This window comes from Halichoeres trimaculatus, unplaced genomic scaffold (assembly GCF_033239565.1).
Source record: "Halichoeres trimaculatus isolate MK-OKI-2021-1 unplaced genomic scaffold, fHalTri1.1 fHalTri1_scaffold_5, whole genome shotgun sequence".
NCBI lineage: Eukaryota > Metazoa > Chordata > Actinopteri > Labriformes > Labridae > Halichoeres > Halichoeres trimaculatus.
The window spans coordinates 25,021,835-25,040,708 of NW_027437183.1; the positions used below are offsets into that span (position 1 = coordinate 25,021,835).

The 18,874-nt window shown below is 41.8% G+C and overlaps 2 protein-coding genes across 4 annotated transcripts in view; both read left to right on the forward strand.

Moving 5' to 3' along the window:
- Positions 1 to 2,594, forward strand: part of adgra2 (adhesion G protein-coupled receptor A2) — a 53,127-nt gene extending 50,533 nt beyond the window's left edge. For both annotated transcript variants that reach the window (XM_074671231.1, XM_074671233.1), the window contains exon 19: positions 152 to 2,594. In XM_074671231.1, coding sequence (XP_074527332.1) covers positions 152 to 1,574 — 1,423 coding nt within the window. In that variant the 3' untranslated portion in view covers positions 1,575 to 2,594. The remainder of the gene's footprint in view (positions 1 to 151) is intronic.
- A 1,367-nt stretch (positions 2,595 to 3,961) lies between these two features.
- Positions 3,962 to 17,926, forward strand: rab11fip1a (RAB11 family interacting protein 1 (class I) a). 2 transcript variants are annotated; one of them, XM_074670974.1, is made up of 6 exons: positions 3,962 to 4,697; positions 10,942 to 11,378; positions 11,529 to 12,459; positions 13,604 to 15,310; positions 15,683 to 15,788; positions 16,373 to 17,926. In XM_074670974.1, exons 1-6 carry the CDS (start codon positions 4,348 to 4,350, stop codon positions 16,571 to 16,573), a joined length of 3,732 nt encoding a protein of 1,243 aa, XP_074527075.1. In that variant the 5' UTR covers positions 3,962 to 4,347; the 3' UTR covers positions 16,574 to 17,926. The 2 variants fall into 2 exon arrangements, with proteins under 2 accessions (XP_074527075.1, XP_074527074.1); XM_074670973.1 differs by lacking the exon at positions 13,604 to 15,310.
- The last annotated feature ends 948 nt before the right edge of the window (positions 17,927 to 18,874 follow it).

Here is an 18,874-nt window from a genome sequence, read left to right on the forward strand (position 1 = left end):
AGTACCTCCTCTTTAAGTCTTCAACCATCTGAACTCTTGACTTTGTCTTTGTTTGGTGAAGTGAATACCTCTGTGTGATAAGTTGATAAGTCCAATTCACAGACACCCCCTTGTTTTGCTCTGACTCTGACTTTTTTTCTGCTTCTTGCAGCTGCTGGCTGTTGTGGCGCCCCAGTCTAGGGTCTTTCTTTGTCCCTGCTGGCCTGGTGGTGTTGGTGACCTGGATCTATTTCCTGTGCACAGGGATCCGCCTGAGGCACAGGGTAGCCAAAGAATGCACAGGAACCACCCTGTCCACCCCTGTGACTGAAAGCCAGCCTGCGCTGGCAGGAAGCACCAGCCTCCTCTCCACAGACTCAGTGGTGGGGCCCATAAATCCTGTTGTTGCCCCAGAGGACCAGTACTCCCTAAAGACGCAGTTCTTGGTGCTGGTAGCAACTCACTTCCTGTTTGTGGTTCTGTGGTGTTGTGGAGCTATGGCGATGTGGCTGACAGGACGCACCAGCTTGTTGTTCAGCTGTCTGTATGGGATAGCTGCTACAGTTCTGGGGGTGTTTCTTGTGGTGCATCACTGCTTCAGACGTCTGGATGTGCAAGCGTCATGGCTCGCATGTTGTCCGGGTTATCATCCCTCCCAACCTATGTCTACCTACACACACACCTGCACCACTGGGAGTGGAGTGCAGACCTCTGAGCAGGGATCACAGCTTTTTATTAACTGCCATCCACCTGCTGAATCTCATAACTCCTCGTCAGCTCGGTCATCGTCCACACCAAGTGGAATCAGCAGTGTGGGTCCCGGGCCCTGCAAGCTCACCAATCTTCTGCAGGTGTCACAAGACAATCCAAACAACACAACCCGTCCTTCTGCAGGCAACAACACCAGCACCAGTACAGACAACAACATCCCCAAGCCGACAAACAATGTCTTACCCACCATTAACTCTGCAGCCCCTGTGCACCCCCAGAGGCGAAAAGTGGGGAGCAGAACTAAACAAGGGAGTGGCCAGTATCACCATCGAGGTGAGGGCAGGGGTCACTATCGACTTAAAGCTCTGAGAACTGCAGGGGGAGGGGGCAGCCTGGGAGCTTTGGGACCCTCTGGCTTAGACCACCTCAGTTCTTCACATGCTGTTTACAAACAGGCCACAAGTGAAAATGGTAGCATACACCACAGCCTTTCAGAGACCCAGACCAGCCCGCTGACCAATGGGAAGCGTGTTGGGGAATCAGTGGCAACAAGCCCCTCTGAGGGTAGTGATGGGGGCAGCAGTGGGAGCCGCAAACCTTTCCCGCTGCTGCCCTCTATGGCCAGCAGAGCGGCCATGCACGGTGCTCAGAGACGATGTGCAAGCAGAGACAATTTGAAACTTGCAGCTGCAGCAGAGCGAGAAACAAAGCGCTGCTCTTACCCTTTGAACAGTGTAACCACCACTGTGCCAGGGGCTGCAGCCCCAAACGGCACCTTGAAAAAGTCTGTGCTGGAGCTGGAGCAGGACATGAGTGGCACAGACCAATCACAGAGCTCTGTTGGGATGAAGAGTGGTTTGTGGAAAAGTGAAACCACAGTGTAACCCATACTTATATGTGAACTTCTATGCATGACCTTAATGGACTCTTTAAATGACTGGGTTATGTCGTAATGGTTTCTTGATTATTATAATTAAATAATTTAAGATGTAAAATCGTGGAGGCATCCAGGACCCTAAAGTGGTACTTTTGCCTCTGTGACATTGTAAAAGCTTGATGTGAAAAAAAATAACAAGGCAGGTTTTTTATTGTCATTTTCAAACACTAGATACTCATTTATTTTATTCATTTTGCAAAAAAATGTACAATATATCTCTGAATAAGCATATGAGGTTGATTTTGGATGTCTGTTGAAAGCTTTACTTTTGTATTAGCAGTTTTGTTTCTATGCATATCAACCATAGCTTGAAATGGTAAGTGAGATGGTCCATTTGAAGAGTTCAACTTTATGCAGTTACCCTGTAGACAACTTTCCACCTTTAAATTTGCCTTATGTAATTGTTTGAGTGTGCTGATGTTTGCTTTTGTTTGTTCTGTGTATGTGTGGGTGTGTCCTTTGTGTGTGTGTGTGTGTGTGTGTGTGTGTGTGTGTGTGTGTGTGTGTGTGTGTGTGTGTGTGTGTGTGTGTGTGTGTGTGTGTGTGTGTGTGTGTGTGTGTGTTTGTGTTTGTGTGTGTATTTGTCACATGTATGCAAATACATTTGGAGTGTTTTTACTTCATTGTGGCTGTACAAAGCCCAGAGTGGATTAAAGAAGCTATGTGAGACTTGTGGAAACACAAGTGATCAGTGAATCAGTTTTTATGTTTTCTGCATGGCACTGAAAGAACCCATTTCATCAAACAAGTTAAGAAAGAATGTAAGAATGACAAAAGAGACAAAAACAACCAAGCAGTCATTTGATCCAGTCCTTGCAAATTACTCCCCCCTCCTGGTTGATGGTGGAACTGATGGGTCTTTTTAGGGATCTCAAAAATGTTGCAAGTCAAATAAAAGCCACAGGTAACAAGAATAAACTCATTTCAACAATACTGACTTAACAGCATGAAACCCTCTCTCAAAAATTTATTTGATGTTAATTATTTTGTTTAAGACAAATAATACAAATTCTGCTTTCATTATCATTCCATCCATAGCCATAGAGATCAGACTTCCTTTTATGGACAATTATATACACATGCAATTTAGGAAATAACGTTAACAGGAAATTGTGTTTGCAGTTCATTGTCATGGCTCTTTCCATTGTTCTTCAAGAGGAAGTCTTGATGAAACCCAGAGAAATACAAACTGTGTACTGTAACTCTGTGCTTTTTTAATACCTTCAGTCTGTTGTGCCAGCAGCTGATGTTTCCTGTGGGCACTGTTTGGGCTTCTTGAAATGCTCCAAATATTGTGTATTTAGGATGTAAAACTGAAAAGATTTATGAACAGTTCTCCATAATCTATGGAACTTCTAATTGAAAAGAAATATAAACACTGAGATATACCTTTCTTCATCATAAGTGAATTTCAAGATTGTTATGATCAGGGGCTTCATATATCCAATGATGGTACTGTTCTCAGAGGAAATCCAGCTTCATCTTAATTGTAATTTGAGAAACCAGGGGTTTATTTATAGAATTCAGATGTTGGTGCGATCCCAATGACATTTAAAGACATTTAAAAAATAATTTACAAACTGTTTAAAACTGCTCTAATGTGAACCAAAAACCCTTCCCCTGCTATGTGCTTTTGAAATGATTTACATTTCTGGCTATGAACAAAATTTCAAATACTTAAGTATTTGAAATTTTCACATTGAATTGTACGTGTTTCATATCACACAAGCCTACACACCCATGAAAGCATCTGAATATGAAACTGTTGTGAACCAGACCTCAGTATTAACCAACTACTAATATAACAAGTTTCAAATGAATTATATGATGGGGGTCATGTTCACTTAGACATTCAGCATTCTTACATGCACTTAACATATTTTCATCTGCCTCTATCTGAAGTCATGGTTTATTTAGAGTACTTGATACAACATCTCATGAGATATTTACTTCTGGAATATCAGCTTCATGCATTGGTGCGATATTATTTTAAATCATATCTTTACTTGAGTTAAATACACTTTTAGGGAACCTAAAGTGTTTTGCAACTTGTGACTCCACACAGAGGATGAATGAGATGAAATTTCGGTTTCTAGTTAAGGCCAATAGAGCACCACTGACCCCAGTTTAGCATTGATTATTATCTCATCTATGCCTTCAGTGACTTTTGCCCCGGTAAACTGATTCCTGACCAGTGACTGTCAGTGCTGCTTAACGGTCCACACCAGCTCAACGCCTTCCCTTTCACTGTCCAATCAATGAGCAGTGTTTTTTAACTGACAGAGATTTGAGCCAATCACAGAGCGCTATGTAGAGTATGGGTTGGAACTGGAAACATCAGGGAAGTAAATTGTTTTACTAAGCGGAGCCAAGGCAATGGGAATCTTCTGAAGCTCTTCAAAGGACTTTGTCTCAACGTACCTTTATTTTGGTCGGTTTATAGGGCTAGAAGTCGCTTCGTTATTTTTTTCCGAGTTGAATCCTATTTTAAGTGTTGATAGAGGCCTGAAGTCATCGTAACGAAGAGGAGGGAGAAGCATTACGACATCAACCTGAGCTTCCTGAACAGAAGTCGGACAAGGTAGTCTGAACCACCAACCGCAGAGGCCGCCGGAGAAGGACAAAAACAAGAGAGAGGTTAACCAAAAGCCGAAACACAGTCAGCTGTTTGATAGCGACAACTAGGGTAAACTTTTGGGTACGCTTTACGGACTTTCGCCATGTCTCTGGCTAATCAGAGCCAGCAGTGGTTTCCTACGAGTGTCCAGGTAACGGTTCATCAGGCTCGTAACCTCCGCGCAAAGGGCAAGAATGGCACCAACGACGCCTACGCCATCATACAAATGGCCAAAGACAAGTTCTCGACCTCCGTGGCTGAGAAATGTGTGGCTCCTGTGTGGAAAGAGGAGGCTTCCTTTGACCTGCCACTCTTCCACCCAGGAAACGCTGAACGCTGTACCCTGTATATCATAGTGATGCACCGGGCTCATGTGGGGCTTGATAAGTTTCTGGGTCAGGCTGTGGTGAACCTACTGGACCTACATGGGGACAAATCCCGCAAAAAGACAGAGTAAGTACACCGATATGTAGGCCACATTCAGAATCACTCAGAGCACCCACAGGGTGTTTTGCAGAATGCTGCGAGTTCAGTCTTTTCCTCTTTGAGGTTATATGTTGGACTTTACATCCACTCTAACTCAGGCCAGAGTTTAGCATCATATATCTGAGTTTCTTCACAGTCTTGAATTATGATTCAATACTGCTTGGAAGCATCTGTAAACTTTAAGAGGATGAAAACATGTCTCCCACATGCTCAGCATCAGTCCAGCATCACTCACCTAAATGTGTGACTTTGAGCTGCATTATTATGGTGAAACCTGTTTGACCCTCCTCAGCACACCTGGGTGTTGATGGCTGTGAACCCCTGCTTGAGAACTGCCCGTTAGATTCATGTCACTGTCACTGACAGAGAAAGTATATCTTCAAATTGTTGAAGTATCTCAACTCTTTGGTAAAGTTTATATTTCAGGTTGAACTACCTTACACTCTAAGTCACAGTGACTTAAAGTTCACTTTACATGTAAAACTTTTAAAACACCTTAGGACAAAAATTAGCTTAGAGGAAACTTTCTTATTTACCTGTTCTAAAAGTTATTACATATACAATCTGGATTTTTTTTTTAAATGGTGGATTGGATCCCTTGTGTAATGTCTATACACTAACTGTAATGTCTTTACCATGATTGACCTATGACCTCAACTTAAACTCAGCAACAACAGTGCCTTCAATATAGATTTTTTTTTTGTGTAACTGTATTCAGTCAGGTCATACACAATATAGTTAAAAAGAAATCCCTGCATCCAAACTCTGAAAAGTTTTCAATCAGTCCTTAAATCAATCTTCATTAAATTAGTTGTTAGAAGTGAGGTTAACATGTGACTAAAATTCATGTTTACACAAATGAATCACACATTCTTTTCAGCTAATCTTTGTGTAAATAGCTTACCTCAACACAGAGTATTTTAGATAAGCCACTAAAGGGAAGTGAAAAAAAGAAGCTATTAACCTTGAAATGTTCACACAGAGCTAGAATCTCTTCCACTCCCTTCTTTTTATCAGCGTCAGAGACGAAAAACAGAAACTTTGAGGATTGTGGGAAAACAGACTTATCTCACACTATTGGATGAGTTGTCTCAACCTTAGCACAGGACTCACACCTTAACTTCATTAAAACAACAACAACACTGTGTCTCTACCAGCTTTGGAGCTGATGCCTATTGATGAATTATTTTCCCACATTGGTGATGTTAATCCAGTGTATAATGGACTACAACATGTCTGCCGTCACACCCAGCTGTGTTTAATGAGTCACAGTGACATGTGTTGGTTTTGAGTAGAATGGGTGTGACGCGGTGTACCAAGCACCAAAATAAAACACTGAAGTAGAATTCTATCTGTGTTTACACACCCTCTTATGTAAGTAGGATTTTTAGAATAAATAAAGCTTAAAGAACTGTTTTCCTCTACTGGTAAAAATGTCCTAAAGTGGCCTTTTTAAAAAAATGACCTTCTCAGGGCTTGCTCCACGCAGCCTGAAAAGCTCAGTATGACCTCATTAACTTCTTTATTGCCCCATCATATCTGAAATGTTATCTTGTGTTTGCTCAGGACATTTTTACTGTACTTTTTAATGGCAAAGTTCATTCCTTTCATTCTCTTATCCACTCCTGAATGCCAGCTCCCTCCTTATTGTCCCCCGGCCTCCTCCTCCCTCTGCCCCCTTCAGGACCCAGTTATCAGGCTGGGTATTGGATGTTGCTGTTGCGGCATTCAAGCGTGGGGTATTGGATAACAATCCTGGAGGCTAGAGGAGCTGATGCAAGCTGTGACATTGAGAACTTTGTTTTCCTGCTGAAAGGGGGCTCTGCTGTTGCTCTTACTCAGAAAAGCTGCTTTAAGATGAATCTGAGTTTATTTCCCAGCTCAACACAATAGAGACAATTTACTGTCAGAGTGAAACAGACATTTTATAAGAGTACCTATAGACTATTTACTATTAAAGAAATCCTTGTTTTTAATTAACACTGAAGTGGTTATAAGAGTTTTATTGGAGTGCAAACTTTAAAAGAGGAATTTCTAAGTGCTTTACCTGTTGTGGACTATTTGTATGGTTGCTAGGAAAATATTTCTCTTATAACTGATCAATTTACTGCTTATTTGAAGATATCTGTTTAGTCTAAAAATGACAGAAAATTTTAAAATTAACTTTCTTCAATGTCTCAGTTTCCTGAAACCATTGGTGACATTTGAAAGCCCAAAGATCCTCCTTAAACATTTTACATGAGCCTTAAAAATATACTCTGACTCTACTGTATAAATATTAGGAAAAGCCTTTTTTAGGCCTGCATATTTGGTTACAGTCTTTAGTTCCAGCTGTTAAGCCAGCGTGAGTAAGACTCAGTGTGTCGAGATACCTGAGCCATTATATTTTGTAAACAAAAAGCCCAGCCATGAAACTGACACTGGATAGCTGCCATCATAACACCCTCTGTCTCTTTTTTCTCTCTCTTTCATATTTTGCATCAATGGTTCTTGAAAATCTTTGAAAAAGCTGTAAAAAAACGAGTACCACTTCTGAGTGAGTGGGTTTTGTGGACGGTGAATACTTCACAGCACATAGCTGCTTTCACATATTCTGTCTTCCTCTCAGGATAAATACACACTCACTCGTTAATCATTACACCTGAGACTAGAGGAGTGCCCTTGACGGTTAACTGAGGGAACCTGCCCAGCAGGACCAATGACAGCAGGGCACGGCTCTTTAATTCTGCACCAACAGAACACAACGTGTACACCCTGAACGCATTCTGTTCAAATGCTTTGTCTTTGTGCAGTTAAGTGAGCTGCAAGACAAGAAGAACCAGCGTTGTCTTTGTGTCTTATAAGGGTTGATGTCTGTGTTGTTGAGCTCAGCCTTAAGTTAGTGATTGTTTGACTTGGCAGGCATGGCTGGCTTTAGGGAGGGAAATGAGGAATGTTTGAATTAGGCCCAGACTAGCTCTCATTACATCACGGTGAACAGATCCTCCCGAATGTTTGAAAGTGTTTGAGGAATGTTGGTTCACTCCCATGCTTCTTTTCCTGACTTGTTATCCTCTAGAGAGTCTGTCTGCATGTCTGCGCTGTGTGGGACTCTCTTATGGTTAACGAAAGTACACTTCAGTGTAGATAACAGACAGGTTAATGACACAGTATGTTTGGTGTTAAAAGTCAGAGCCAGATATCATTACTGTGTCTCAGATTGGTTCTAAAATATTAGACTTTGCTTTTGTAGAGCCATGATTTAATGCCACAAAATGCTTTGATATGAAATTAACGCAGATTTTTCTAAAGCTCATTGCACATATTTCTCAACACAGAATTACTCTTACAAAACTTCTCACATTTAGAAAACTAAGTCGGTGTCTGTAGATGTTTTGAAACGGTGATGCATTCAGTGGCCACATCTATATTGTAACTTAAAAACTTAATCACTATCCAAAGAAGTAGTAGTGTTTATGTTTATCTGTGTGATTATTAAGCTTTAAAAACTAATTCGCATTCATCAAGATCCTAAAATTCCTTAGGCACATCAAACACTTATTCCTCCAACCAGGACGGTACACGTACAGTGTGTGTTTGTGTCTTTTTGCGAGCCTTGTGCAGGGCTGATTTAAGGCTTCACGGCTCCTTTCTAGCCACAGAAGTGATTTACATCCCATCCCAAGATGATGTCACGTTTTTTTCCACCTCACTGTCCATTCCTCAATCCTATTAGAGGATTCTTTCTTCACAGAGGTGGGAATTTTATGACAGTCACTTGTCACATGAATGGAAGCCCTTGCTTGGCACAGGAATGTTGGATCTCTGGAAATATCAGCAGGAGATTCTCGTGAGAGGATGAATCCCTTTGGGAATTGCAGTTGTTATGTGTTATAGTGATCAAATTCTGCAGAAAATCACAGGGTGAACTTGCAAAGTTGTATTCATATCTGTGTCCCTAATGTACATAGATTTAACAGAAATATTTTGCTCATTTTGCACTTGAAGCATTTCTGTGACATATTCTCTCATGTCACATGTAAGTGAAGAGTGGATCTGTTTCTGTCACAGTGGAACTTTGTTTGGAGGTGAGTAAACAACACTTAGTACAAAAAGAATAATAGAGAGGAATATGTTTTGCAGATCCACCCACCCTCATGTTGTTTTGTGTCATTATAATGTGTGACTAAGTGTTACTATTTGGAGACAAGTGTTGTCAGTGTCAGTACTTGATCCTGAGGTGTGTCAGTTTTGTTTTGGTAGCAGTGGTGTTCTTTAGATGCTACAGTAAGTGTTGTGCTGTCTGAACAGGGCCTGAAAAAGTGAACCCTGGTCACCTCAGTGTGTCTGAAAAATGAGTAAGTGGAACAGTTGTAGAGCTCTGCCGGGGGAACAAAAGAGTTCAAAAGGGGAAAAGCTTGTCATAATGGGCACTTCTGCTGCAGTATTAGTCCTGCTAATAATAGCAAGGCTTTAGTTCAAGCAGGAAGCGTCTGCATGTAATGGCTCTAATTGGCTGTTTTGGCTTTGGTTTTAGAAAGGACTCTCCAGAACACTCCCACTTTTCCCTTGCAGACAATAAGAGCTGATCCTGTTCGACAGAGAGGACATGAGGGGGCAGCCAAACAAAGCTGTGATTGTTTGGGTTTATCTGCGGTCGCAGAGCTCCAAACAGGAACTGGAACAAGCTGTGTGCTGGTTAATGACACCTGTCAGTCTCAGGTTTAACAAGACAGACTATTAACAGGGCTGAGTATTTACAGTCAGAGCCATTACAGACTATTATACAGGAATTCTGTGTAGCATGTAGTTGTTTTTTTAATATTAAACTTGTAGGTAACCCCACCCACTGTGTAACTCTTTATTAACATGGTAGGGCTAACCCCAAAAACTCCAAGATATAAATAGGACTTGGTTATTATCATGTAGCAGTTAAAAGTTAACTTTGTGTGGACCCTGACTTCAGTTTGAATTGAAGGGCCTGCTGGATCAGTCGTCATTCTATGACAATCTCTACATAAATTTCAATTTTCTTTTTAATTTATTGAAAAATGCATTCATTGAAGGAGTACTACAAACTAGGGGGTAAAGGTCATCAGTTAAACAAAGCTAACAGTGATGTCTTTGTATCGCTCTCTCAGTTAGCCAGACTGTTTGACCTCAAAAGATATTCAAATCATGATAATGTATAATCTAACAGTTATGCTGCTAATACTTGTGAGAGGAAAGAAAGAAGGTTCATGTTTTCTTTTTGACACTTTTTGCATTTTAATGTTTACCCCCCTTATGCAGAAGTTCCCAAACTTTTAGGACCTCAACCCCCAAAATAATGGTGCAGGAGACCAGTGACCTCTGCACCATTTGACTGATTGGTTGAAAATTAGACTACCTATGTGCAGACATTTCTGGAAGTCCTAACTTGACCTGCTGCTCTGATCTTGAGGGTCTTGTGGCACCAAAGAAATGTGGAAAACAGATCAGACACTTTATTTGCATGATTTTGGATTAGTTTTTACAGTAAAGGATGAAACATGCAGATGTAAATTGCATTTGATTTTGGAAGTTTTTTTTTTCTGCAAAACTCTTAAATCGCATTTGAGCAAAAGGAAATTGTATATCTTCAACTTAATCCTCATTATTGTCCTCCTGCGTGTCATACACCTTGTGTCCCCTGGGGTCAAAACCACCCCATCTGGTGACAGTAAAAAAAAAAAAAATCATTCCTGTTTTACACCTTAAGTCTTATTTCAGTCCAACTCATTACCATGATTTATTTTCCCCCTTTTTGCGTTTAGGGTCAATAGACCTCATATACAAAAGGGAATACTCTGTTTTTGGATGGCAAAGGGTTTCCATGGGGTCAAAGTGGCCCCAGGAAAACAGAAGGGTCCTTATCACAAATAAATTATGACATTTTGTTCTATGCTCTACACATAATCAATTTTTCGCTTGTCTGTATGTTGTCAAAAATATAAAAGTTTTTCACTATTCTGCTCTTAAAATAAAGCAGATCAGAAAAAGTTAAGTATTAAGGGTTTAACTTTCACAGGAGAAGGAAATGGTAGCAGTTTGATATCTCTACTTGGTATATTGAAGACAGTTTATCCAAAAAATGGTATTAATATAAAACTCTAAGGTGTAACGTACAAGAAATCTCAATAAAATTATATGAATGACTTCCCTCTAAAGAAAATAACTTAATCATCTGGATCATGTTTTCTTTTATTTGCAGTTGGTACAAGCTGGTTGACAAAACTGGAAAAGAGGACAAGGCGCGGGGAGAGGTGCTGCTGGACATCGTATTTATGAGAAACAACATGTCAGCCAGCATGTTTGACCTCTCTATGCAGGACAAACCACGCTCCCGCATCTCCAAACTGAAGGACAAAGTCCGAGGGAAGAAAAAGGATGGCTTCTCTGACTCTGCTTCAGCTATTGTTCCCTCGGTCAGCCAGGTCCTCACCGACAGTGAAGGAGAGCCGGATGCACAGTCACTCAATCAGTTCCCGGGAACCAAAAAGAAATCAAAGCTGAAAACACTCTTTGGACCCAAATCAAACCTGCAGCGCAACATCTCACAGTCCATGTCCACGCTGGGGGCTCTTCCAGAGAAGAATTCATCTCTCACTGGCAGCCGCTCATCTGGGCTGAATGTAGACTCTCCTGAAGGTAACTTTACCCCCCCTCACACCAGGCACTCTGCTCTGCGTGCATTGTATGTTTACAGTTCTGTGTTTCCTTCGCAGCACTGTACAGGTTAAATAATGGTGTTTTGCATGACAACAATTTTGATATGCTTCACTGTTTCTCCTCCCTCAGGAAAAAAGAAATTCAAATTCCTGGGACACAAGCGATCTGGCAGCTCTGACAGCAAGGTCTCACAGGGTCCTTTCTCCTTACTGGGTCGCAACAAACAGAGCAACAGTGACCTGAACAACCTGTGCATCAACGGCAGCCATGTTTACACAGAGGAAGAGTCAAAGAGTGGATCTACTCTCAGTCTGAACAGCTCAGGCCCAGGATCTGTGGAGGACGTCCGCAAACACAGCTCTGAGGTCTCCGTAGACACCTTTAGGAGTGTTCCAGTTCCTTCTCCACTGGTAGAGTCCACAGACAGGTCAATGTTGGAGCAACAGCACCATCTAGAGGAGGAGGAGAGGAGACAGGCAGAGGAAAAGCGCATAGCAGAGGCAAAAAGGCAGGAGGAAGAGGAGAAGTACAGGGCAGCTGCCAAGAGACTTCAGGAAGAAGAAGAGCAGAGAATAAAGGAAGAACAGGAGAGGAAGAGGCGCTTCCTCGAGGATGAAGCCAGGCGGAAGAAACAAGAGGAAGAGGAAGAGAGGAGAAAACAAGAGGAAGAGCTCAAAATGCGCGAAGCCACAGAAAGACAGCGGTTTGAGGAAGAGCGACGTAAAGCTGAGGAGCAGAAACGTCAGGAAGAAGCCTCCATGAGCGACCGACTGTCCTCTCTGTTTGGAATCATCAAAAAGAAGGAGGAGAAGAAGGAGGAAGCTCCAGTAGCCATCAAAGAGGAGCTGCCACCAACCCCTCTGTCCAACTCAAAGGAGCCTGATCTAACAGCCTCCCACCGTTCCTCTAACCCGTTTGAGGACATCTCCCTCCGCTCAGATCCACGAGGCAGCAGCAATGAAAGCCCAGCTGATCAGCAGAAATCCAGCTTTAACCCACAACCCCCCTCTGCTGTGGGCTTCCTCAACCGCAGTGCTAAAGTGTCTGCAGTCAAACCAAGGTGGGTTTCTTCTCCTTTAATTATCACTCTCACAACATTTGCTCCACACTTACTGAATAATTCACTGCTGTAGTCTAAAACTATTTGCACACTGTTTTTAGACTTGCTTGGCTGTAATTTGCCTGCTGCCCACTATGGGTTTAGAGGAGAAACTGCACTCCGTGTCTGCGTATCAAAAACAGGCTTTACAGAAAATGCAGAGGAAAGGGTTGCTCTTTGTTTTCTGTGTCATCCGTGTACAAACAAAAGGCACGAGACACACAAGATGTTCAAGAGATGCTCCTCATTGGGTGTCACCTTCCACCGTGTCTGCTGAAACTGAAACTTTGGAATTTTACAACTTTCTCTCCTGTTTCTGTTCATTCTGACACCAACATGTGACAGCCTCGAATTACAAAAACTTCAAATTCAACACAACGGTCATTGATGGTCCGGTCAGACCGGTTTGGCGCCTGTGCAGACGGGAGTCTGGGTGGGGCTTATGCTTGCGAGGATGTTGTGGAACAGGTCGTGTGCTGAGCAGGGCTCATAAGGAGTGACTGTGCTGTGTTGTTTCTTTCCTTGAGGACTTCTTTGGTGATCGGCATTGGTTTTGGGGATTTTTTAATCATTAATTTTGACTTTTTTCTTGTGTTTGCATCATAATGGTAAGAGGCTTGTACTTACTGTTGTCACTGATGTTACAGTCTGTGATTTTCAAGATTGTTGAAAAAAAGCAGATCAGGTGTTTAAAATCAATTCATCTTTTTATTTTCATATTTCTTACATTTTGATTTGATGATAATTTAATAATTAAGATGTTAAAGCATTTAAGCAGGAATGTAACCTTGTCATCGTGTCACGTTTGAGAGTCACATGTGGGCGGACCAAAGCTAAATTTAGAGCCAGTAACTGTCGCACATGTGATTTTAGGATGTGTCCTCTTTAGGTTGATGTTAATCCAGCTTTAAGAAGTTCAGGTTTGTTTTAGTTGTGAAGTTAGGTACAAGTTAAAGCCTCCATGTTTTATGTTGTAGCTATGATTTTAACAGTTTATGATGACATATGTGATTCAAGTTAATTGGTGATGGGTTGTGCATTGATGGAAATGACCTCAGATGATGGTCATACTGATCTATAGGCATCTGTTTTCACTCTCTGGCAGATCGACTCAGTCTGTGGAGTCTGAACCCGCTGACTCCCAATCCCCCAGTCAGTCCCCAACCCCCCTAGAGCCCCCCTCTAGTGCCGCATCAAACAGTTTGTCCAACCTCCACTTGTCTTTGGCTCAATCCAATTTAAGTAAAAGCCCATCCAGCTCTCCTTGTGGCAGCTCAGAGGATTTGTCCTCTGTGGGATCTTCTTCATCCACCATGGCGGAAAAGAAGAAAAGAGCCCCTCTGCCACCCTCTCATCCAGCACTTGTAGGAAATCACCATCCGGTCAGAGAGCTCCAGAATCCTGCGTACGTTGATGTAGACGTGCCTCAGCTAGAAAACAAACCACCTCTACCACTTCCTGATTATGAGACCCTTTTCCCTCAAAGGAGACACGGAGTGCAAGGCTATGCCAAATGGGACAGCATAATTGCCGAGGTCAACCTGAGAAGCAGAGACCCTTTACCTGAACTTATTGGCCCAGAGATGAGTGTAGATGGCCCAGAAGAACCTGAATCCCTTCGTAGGTCTTCGTACACACAGGAGAGTCCTGCTCTGACTTATTATCAACCACATGCTCAGGAGACCAAACCTGTGTCTTCAAAAAAAGTAGCAGCCCCACCGCCCCCTAAGTCCGTGGCACCTGCACCCCCTCGATCTGTCGCAGATTTCAACCAAGGACTAAGCCAGAAAACTGCTCTCCAGCCTCCCGTGAGATCCAGTCCATCTCCACTTCCAGGACCTGCAACCACTGATGTCTTAAGCAGAGAAAATCCCACAGTGAAGCCTCGAGATGATGGGAGGAGGGTGTTGCGCCCATCAGCTGCAGCATTGAATTCAACCAGACCAACCAGCCAAACAGACACAGACTCAACGCCAATAGATGATCAAAGACAAACCCAAGTTGTAGCTAACAAAGAGCCACCCACAGCCAAACCCAGACAGAAAGCTAATGGTAATGACCCAACAAGGCAAAACGATCCTGATTTAGCACCAAGAATTTTTGACCAGCATCTGAGCAGTGATGTCCAAAGAAGCTTTGATGGTCAACCAGACAGGAGCTCCAAGGACAGCTTTGTCGGATTTGACCCATTTCCTAGTGCTGAGCTTCTCTCCAAAGATCCATGGGCACAGCCAAAGCAGAACAAAGAAGATCTGTTTGCAGGCAGTGTCAAAAAAGACTCAAAACTGGAAGATCAAGGTATGACAGCAGAGGATCTTGATAACATTTTCAGAAAAGAAAAGCCAGCAGATCCATTCGCTAGTTTAAATGGCAGCAGTTCAAAAGGGGGAAAAGATGACGTCAGTCCTGCTTTTCTGAGAAGGAACTCCAGCAGAAGAAAACAGCCTCCACAGCCCACATCTTATTTGGATGACAACAAGTCTAAATCTCTGCAAGACCCCACACACAAAGAAGAAACAAACGCATCAGCGAATGGAGGCCTCTCTTCAAAGGATGAGTCGGTCACACCAAAGCTCCAAGCTGATGTAAAAACACCGAGCTCTCATTACAGGGGAGAGGATGCATTTGGAGACGAACCTTTTAACCCAGCCTCCTCACACCCCCTCCCTGTTGTAATTGAGGAGCCAGCGTCTCAGACAGGAGGTGTCTCTGGGGGCAAAGCACCAGTGAGAGCGTGGGTCTCTCCCTCTGAGGTTCAGCCTGTCAGTGCTCAGAATAGCAATGGAGGTGGGCTAGCCTTGTCTGCACGCAGGTGAGATTGAACAGGCTGCTTACAGAGTATACATTTGTGGACTGTTTATGTAGACTTTGCATATGGAGAAAGGGCTGCGGCTGCTGTTGAATCGGGAGGTAGATGGTGGTGTTGGTATTAACCCTGGGTGTGACTTCTTTGGAAGCTTGTGATTTCTTGGAAACCTGCTTTTTGAGTTGTATTCTGAACATGGCTTTTGGATCACGGTGGGCTAACTTGGAAAATTTGTCAAGCAGGAGACAAAATGTTTTTATGTCTCTCTGCTGCTTCTCATACATATATAATCATTCTCTTTAAGGTGTCTGTGCATATTGCTGTTCATGTAGGGCTCCCTTTGAGAATTTTATGATGATGTATGCTCTTTTCTTATAGGCCTCATCCCGTGAAGCCCATGAGCTCCTCAGACAGCCAGAATCCCTTCGGCAGCCCAGCTGTGAAAGAGATGAGGGCTCGTGACGGTACACCGGGGAAGATTCAGGTAGAAGACCTGTTTACATGCCACATCACAGCACGTTGTTCATATTTTCTTATAAGATGATTTATGAGACACATAATGTGACATTTCCCTACCACCCTCTCTCATGAGGGACATTTTCCCTCTCAGATTTAACCTTTGTATCTGGCTGTTGAATAATTCCTGCCACAGATGGCAGCTTCAGAGTGAATGAGTACGTTCGTCTATTTGTCAGCTGACTAAAGTAATGTCAGCAGAATTTGGTGTCTGGCATTGAAAAGAGCAGAGAATACGTTCCCTTTAAAAGGTCAACCAACATTTTTTTCCCACTTAGCATTTTTTTCCTGAGTTGCACACAGTGAATCAAAAATCAGTCCTTTAAAGAAGTCTTTGTGCTGTGAATAGCTAATGGAAATATGAAGTCAGGGTAAGAGGTGAAATCATTTTCTTGCCTTTTTTCTCAAAGATAAAAAGTCTTCTAGCATCTACAGAAAGCTCTCCCCTAAGTATTTTCCTTTGAAACTAACAAAAAGGCCTGAAGAGATGGATATGTACTGAATTCCACCCGCCTGTATGTTCTCATGAGGATATACTTATTGTATTCCTAGGTTGGAGACTCTGGAGAAAGCGGACCGTACACCCAACTGACACAGGAGGAGCTGATCACAATGGTGGTGAAGCAGCAGACCGACTTGTCCAGGAAGGACGCTAAGATCGTAGAGCTGGAGGAGTACATCGACAACCTGCTGGTCCGCGTCATCGAGGAGAAACCAACAATCCTTCAGTCACTTAACTCAAAGCCAGTGTGAGGGAGGACCGTCCCACTTCAGCACAATGGTACTGGTGTCACTGTGTGTTGAGAGATCTATAAAGGTCTTAGAGCAAAAGCACTTTTTCTTATCTTCAGAGTCATGTTGTTTGGAGTGAGCAGAGGAAGATTTGGTGATTACTTCAAAACAAGCAATACACAAGCAGGTGAATGTATTTGTTCTGACACTATGGTACTGGATTTTTTTTTTTTTCTTTTTAAGGTTATGCAAAGATGTTTTTATCTTCTCAATGTGTATACCGTTTTTGTTAAACTTGGGTTTGGCTTTATTTAATTAACCAATGATGTAGAGGAAATATTTGTTATTTAAAACCATTAGCAGGCCTTTCTCACCTTTAACATAGTAACTTATTTCTGTGTGACACACGATCACTTACACAGCCTTAAAAACTGTTCTGAATTCATGCATCATGTAATAAAAATAATTCTCTTTTATATAATCTATTGCAATAAATTGATGGATTACCTTGTACAGCGTGTCTGCAGGCTTTAACTATTTAACTATGACCTCATGAGCTGAGGCAAACTTAAAGTCCTTTATCCAAGTGCACAGTGACTTTTCCCTCCCTTTTTAAAGTCTTATTTTTCATGTTCCTTCTGCAGCTTAAAAGCTGGCATGTATTACTTTGAATGACTAATTCTCCCACAATAGTTGAATGTCAACCGGTCCTCCACTCCTGTTCCCTTTCCAGCTGTGCCTATTCCATGAAACAGGTGTTCTTTAGAAAACCAGCAATAGAAAATGCAAGCAGCTACTATGTACTGTACATAACTTGATTTGCACAGTAGAAACTGTTTCTCTTCCATGGTATCTATTTGCAGCTTGTGCACATACTTTGAAATGTTATGCAGGTAAAGCAAACTTTTGTAATCATAATGAAAAATTGTTTGATCCCCTGTAATTTTGTGTTGTCTTTATAAAATGAAACTAAGAGATAATCAATGATTGATGATAATCAATGATTGATGATAATCAACGAATGAATAATAGACTGTTAGTCTTTACCAACCAGCCTTGTGTTTGTATTTAAGCTACACTAATGAGTGAACACAGCATCCATGCCTTTCTATCACACTATTGTTTTATGTCTTGAACATGTCTCTCCAGAATGTACATACCTGTGCCTTCCTAACCTTTTCCATGACTTTTCTGTCTGATCTACTGAATGTACAGTCGTTGGCTACCTCTCTTCTTTTTTCTGGAAAGAGCACTCGCAGAAAGTGCAGCCTGATGTTGTGTGTTTTTATTCCACTACTATTGATGAAAAACAACAGAAAGAAGTGATGCTGAGCAAAAATGCTGTTTATTTGAAATAAAGACACTAACTGTACAACCAGTTTGTTGTACCAGCTTTTTTTTTTTTTTTTTTTACAATAATTGTATGCCTCCACTGAAGAAAACTGAACCAACAGCGACAAATAACATATTGTCCGTTTCATTTCAAGCTGTGTTACACAAACTTTGCTCTTTGCTGTAAAAACAAGCACAGTTTGCCATGGGAACACAAATACCATGTTTTGTTTTAGACGCAAAGACGCTACAGACACATTGTAAATGGGATCATCTACTTTCACAAATGAGATAAGAGGTAGGAGTGTTCTGACACAGAAATCCAAAGGAACATAAAACTAAAGAAGGAGCCACATAACAAACACAGAGAGCACAGGCCTGGCATGTTTTTCTGTTTCCTCTAACAACTACCTGTTTTAAAACATCTGTGAGGCTCACAGTTACACTGCATGACATGATCACTCATTATTCTCAGCAGGGGTACTGTCGTTTTTCCCAATCAATCCACTTGGCATCTTGCCTGCTGCTGTACCGACTACAGCAAACAGTTACCAACATTTTCAATTCTCCACCGGCTGAGTAACAGTGTCTGGCAAATTGAAACATTTCTTTTTTCCTCGCTTTTGAAAATTGAAAGAGTTCTTTTCAAACTTAACAGAGAACTCCAGCAGATCAGCAGATCAAAGTTTGATTACTAGTTCTGCAGTCTGCTGCAGTCTGCCGCTGCTGCTTAATGATAGAAAGCAGAAAAAAAACCTTTTTGTTGTGATATAGTTTTTATAGTTTTTTTTTTTTTTTTTTGGGGGGGGGGGGGGGGGGGGGGGGGGGTCAAAAAATGTCTGGTAACCGATTAATCAGCTGAATAATTTGAAAAAATAAAAATAAATTATATATATATATATATATATATATATATATATATATATATATATATATATATATATATATATATATATATATATATATATATATATAAAATAACATTCATTT

What these genes read in the sequence shown, in the direction of transcription:
- rab11fip1a (XM_074670974.1), top strand. Translation starts at nt 4,348, where the DNA reads ATGTCTCTGGCTAATCAGAGCCAGCAGTGGTTTCCTACGAGTGTCCAG. An exon ending in AAATCCCGCAAAAAGACAGA is followed by an intron (nt 4,698 to 10,941) that starts GTAAGTACACCG and finishes TTTTATTTGCAG; the next exon opens with TTGGTACAAGCTGGTTGACA. An exon ending in CTAGCCTTGTCTGCACGCAG is followed by an intron (nt 15,311 to 15,682) that starts GTGAGATTGAAC and finishes CTTTTCTTATAG; the next exon opens with GCCTCATCCCGTGAAGCCCA.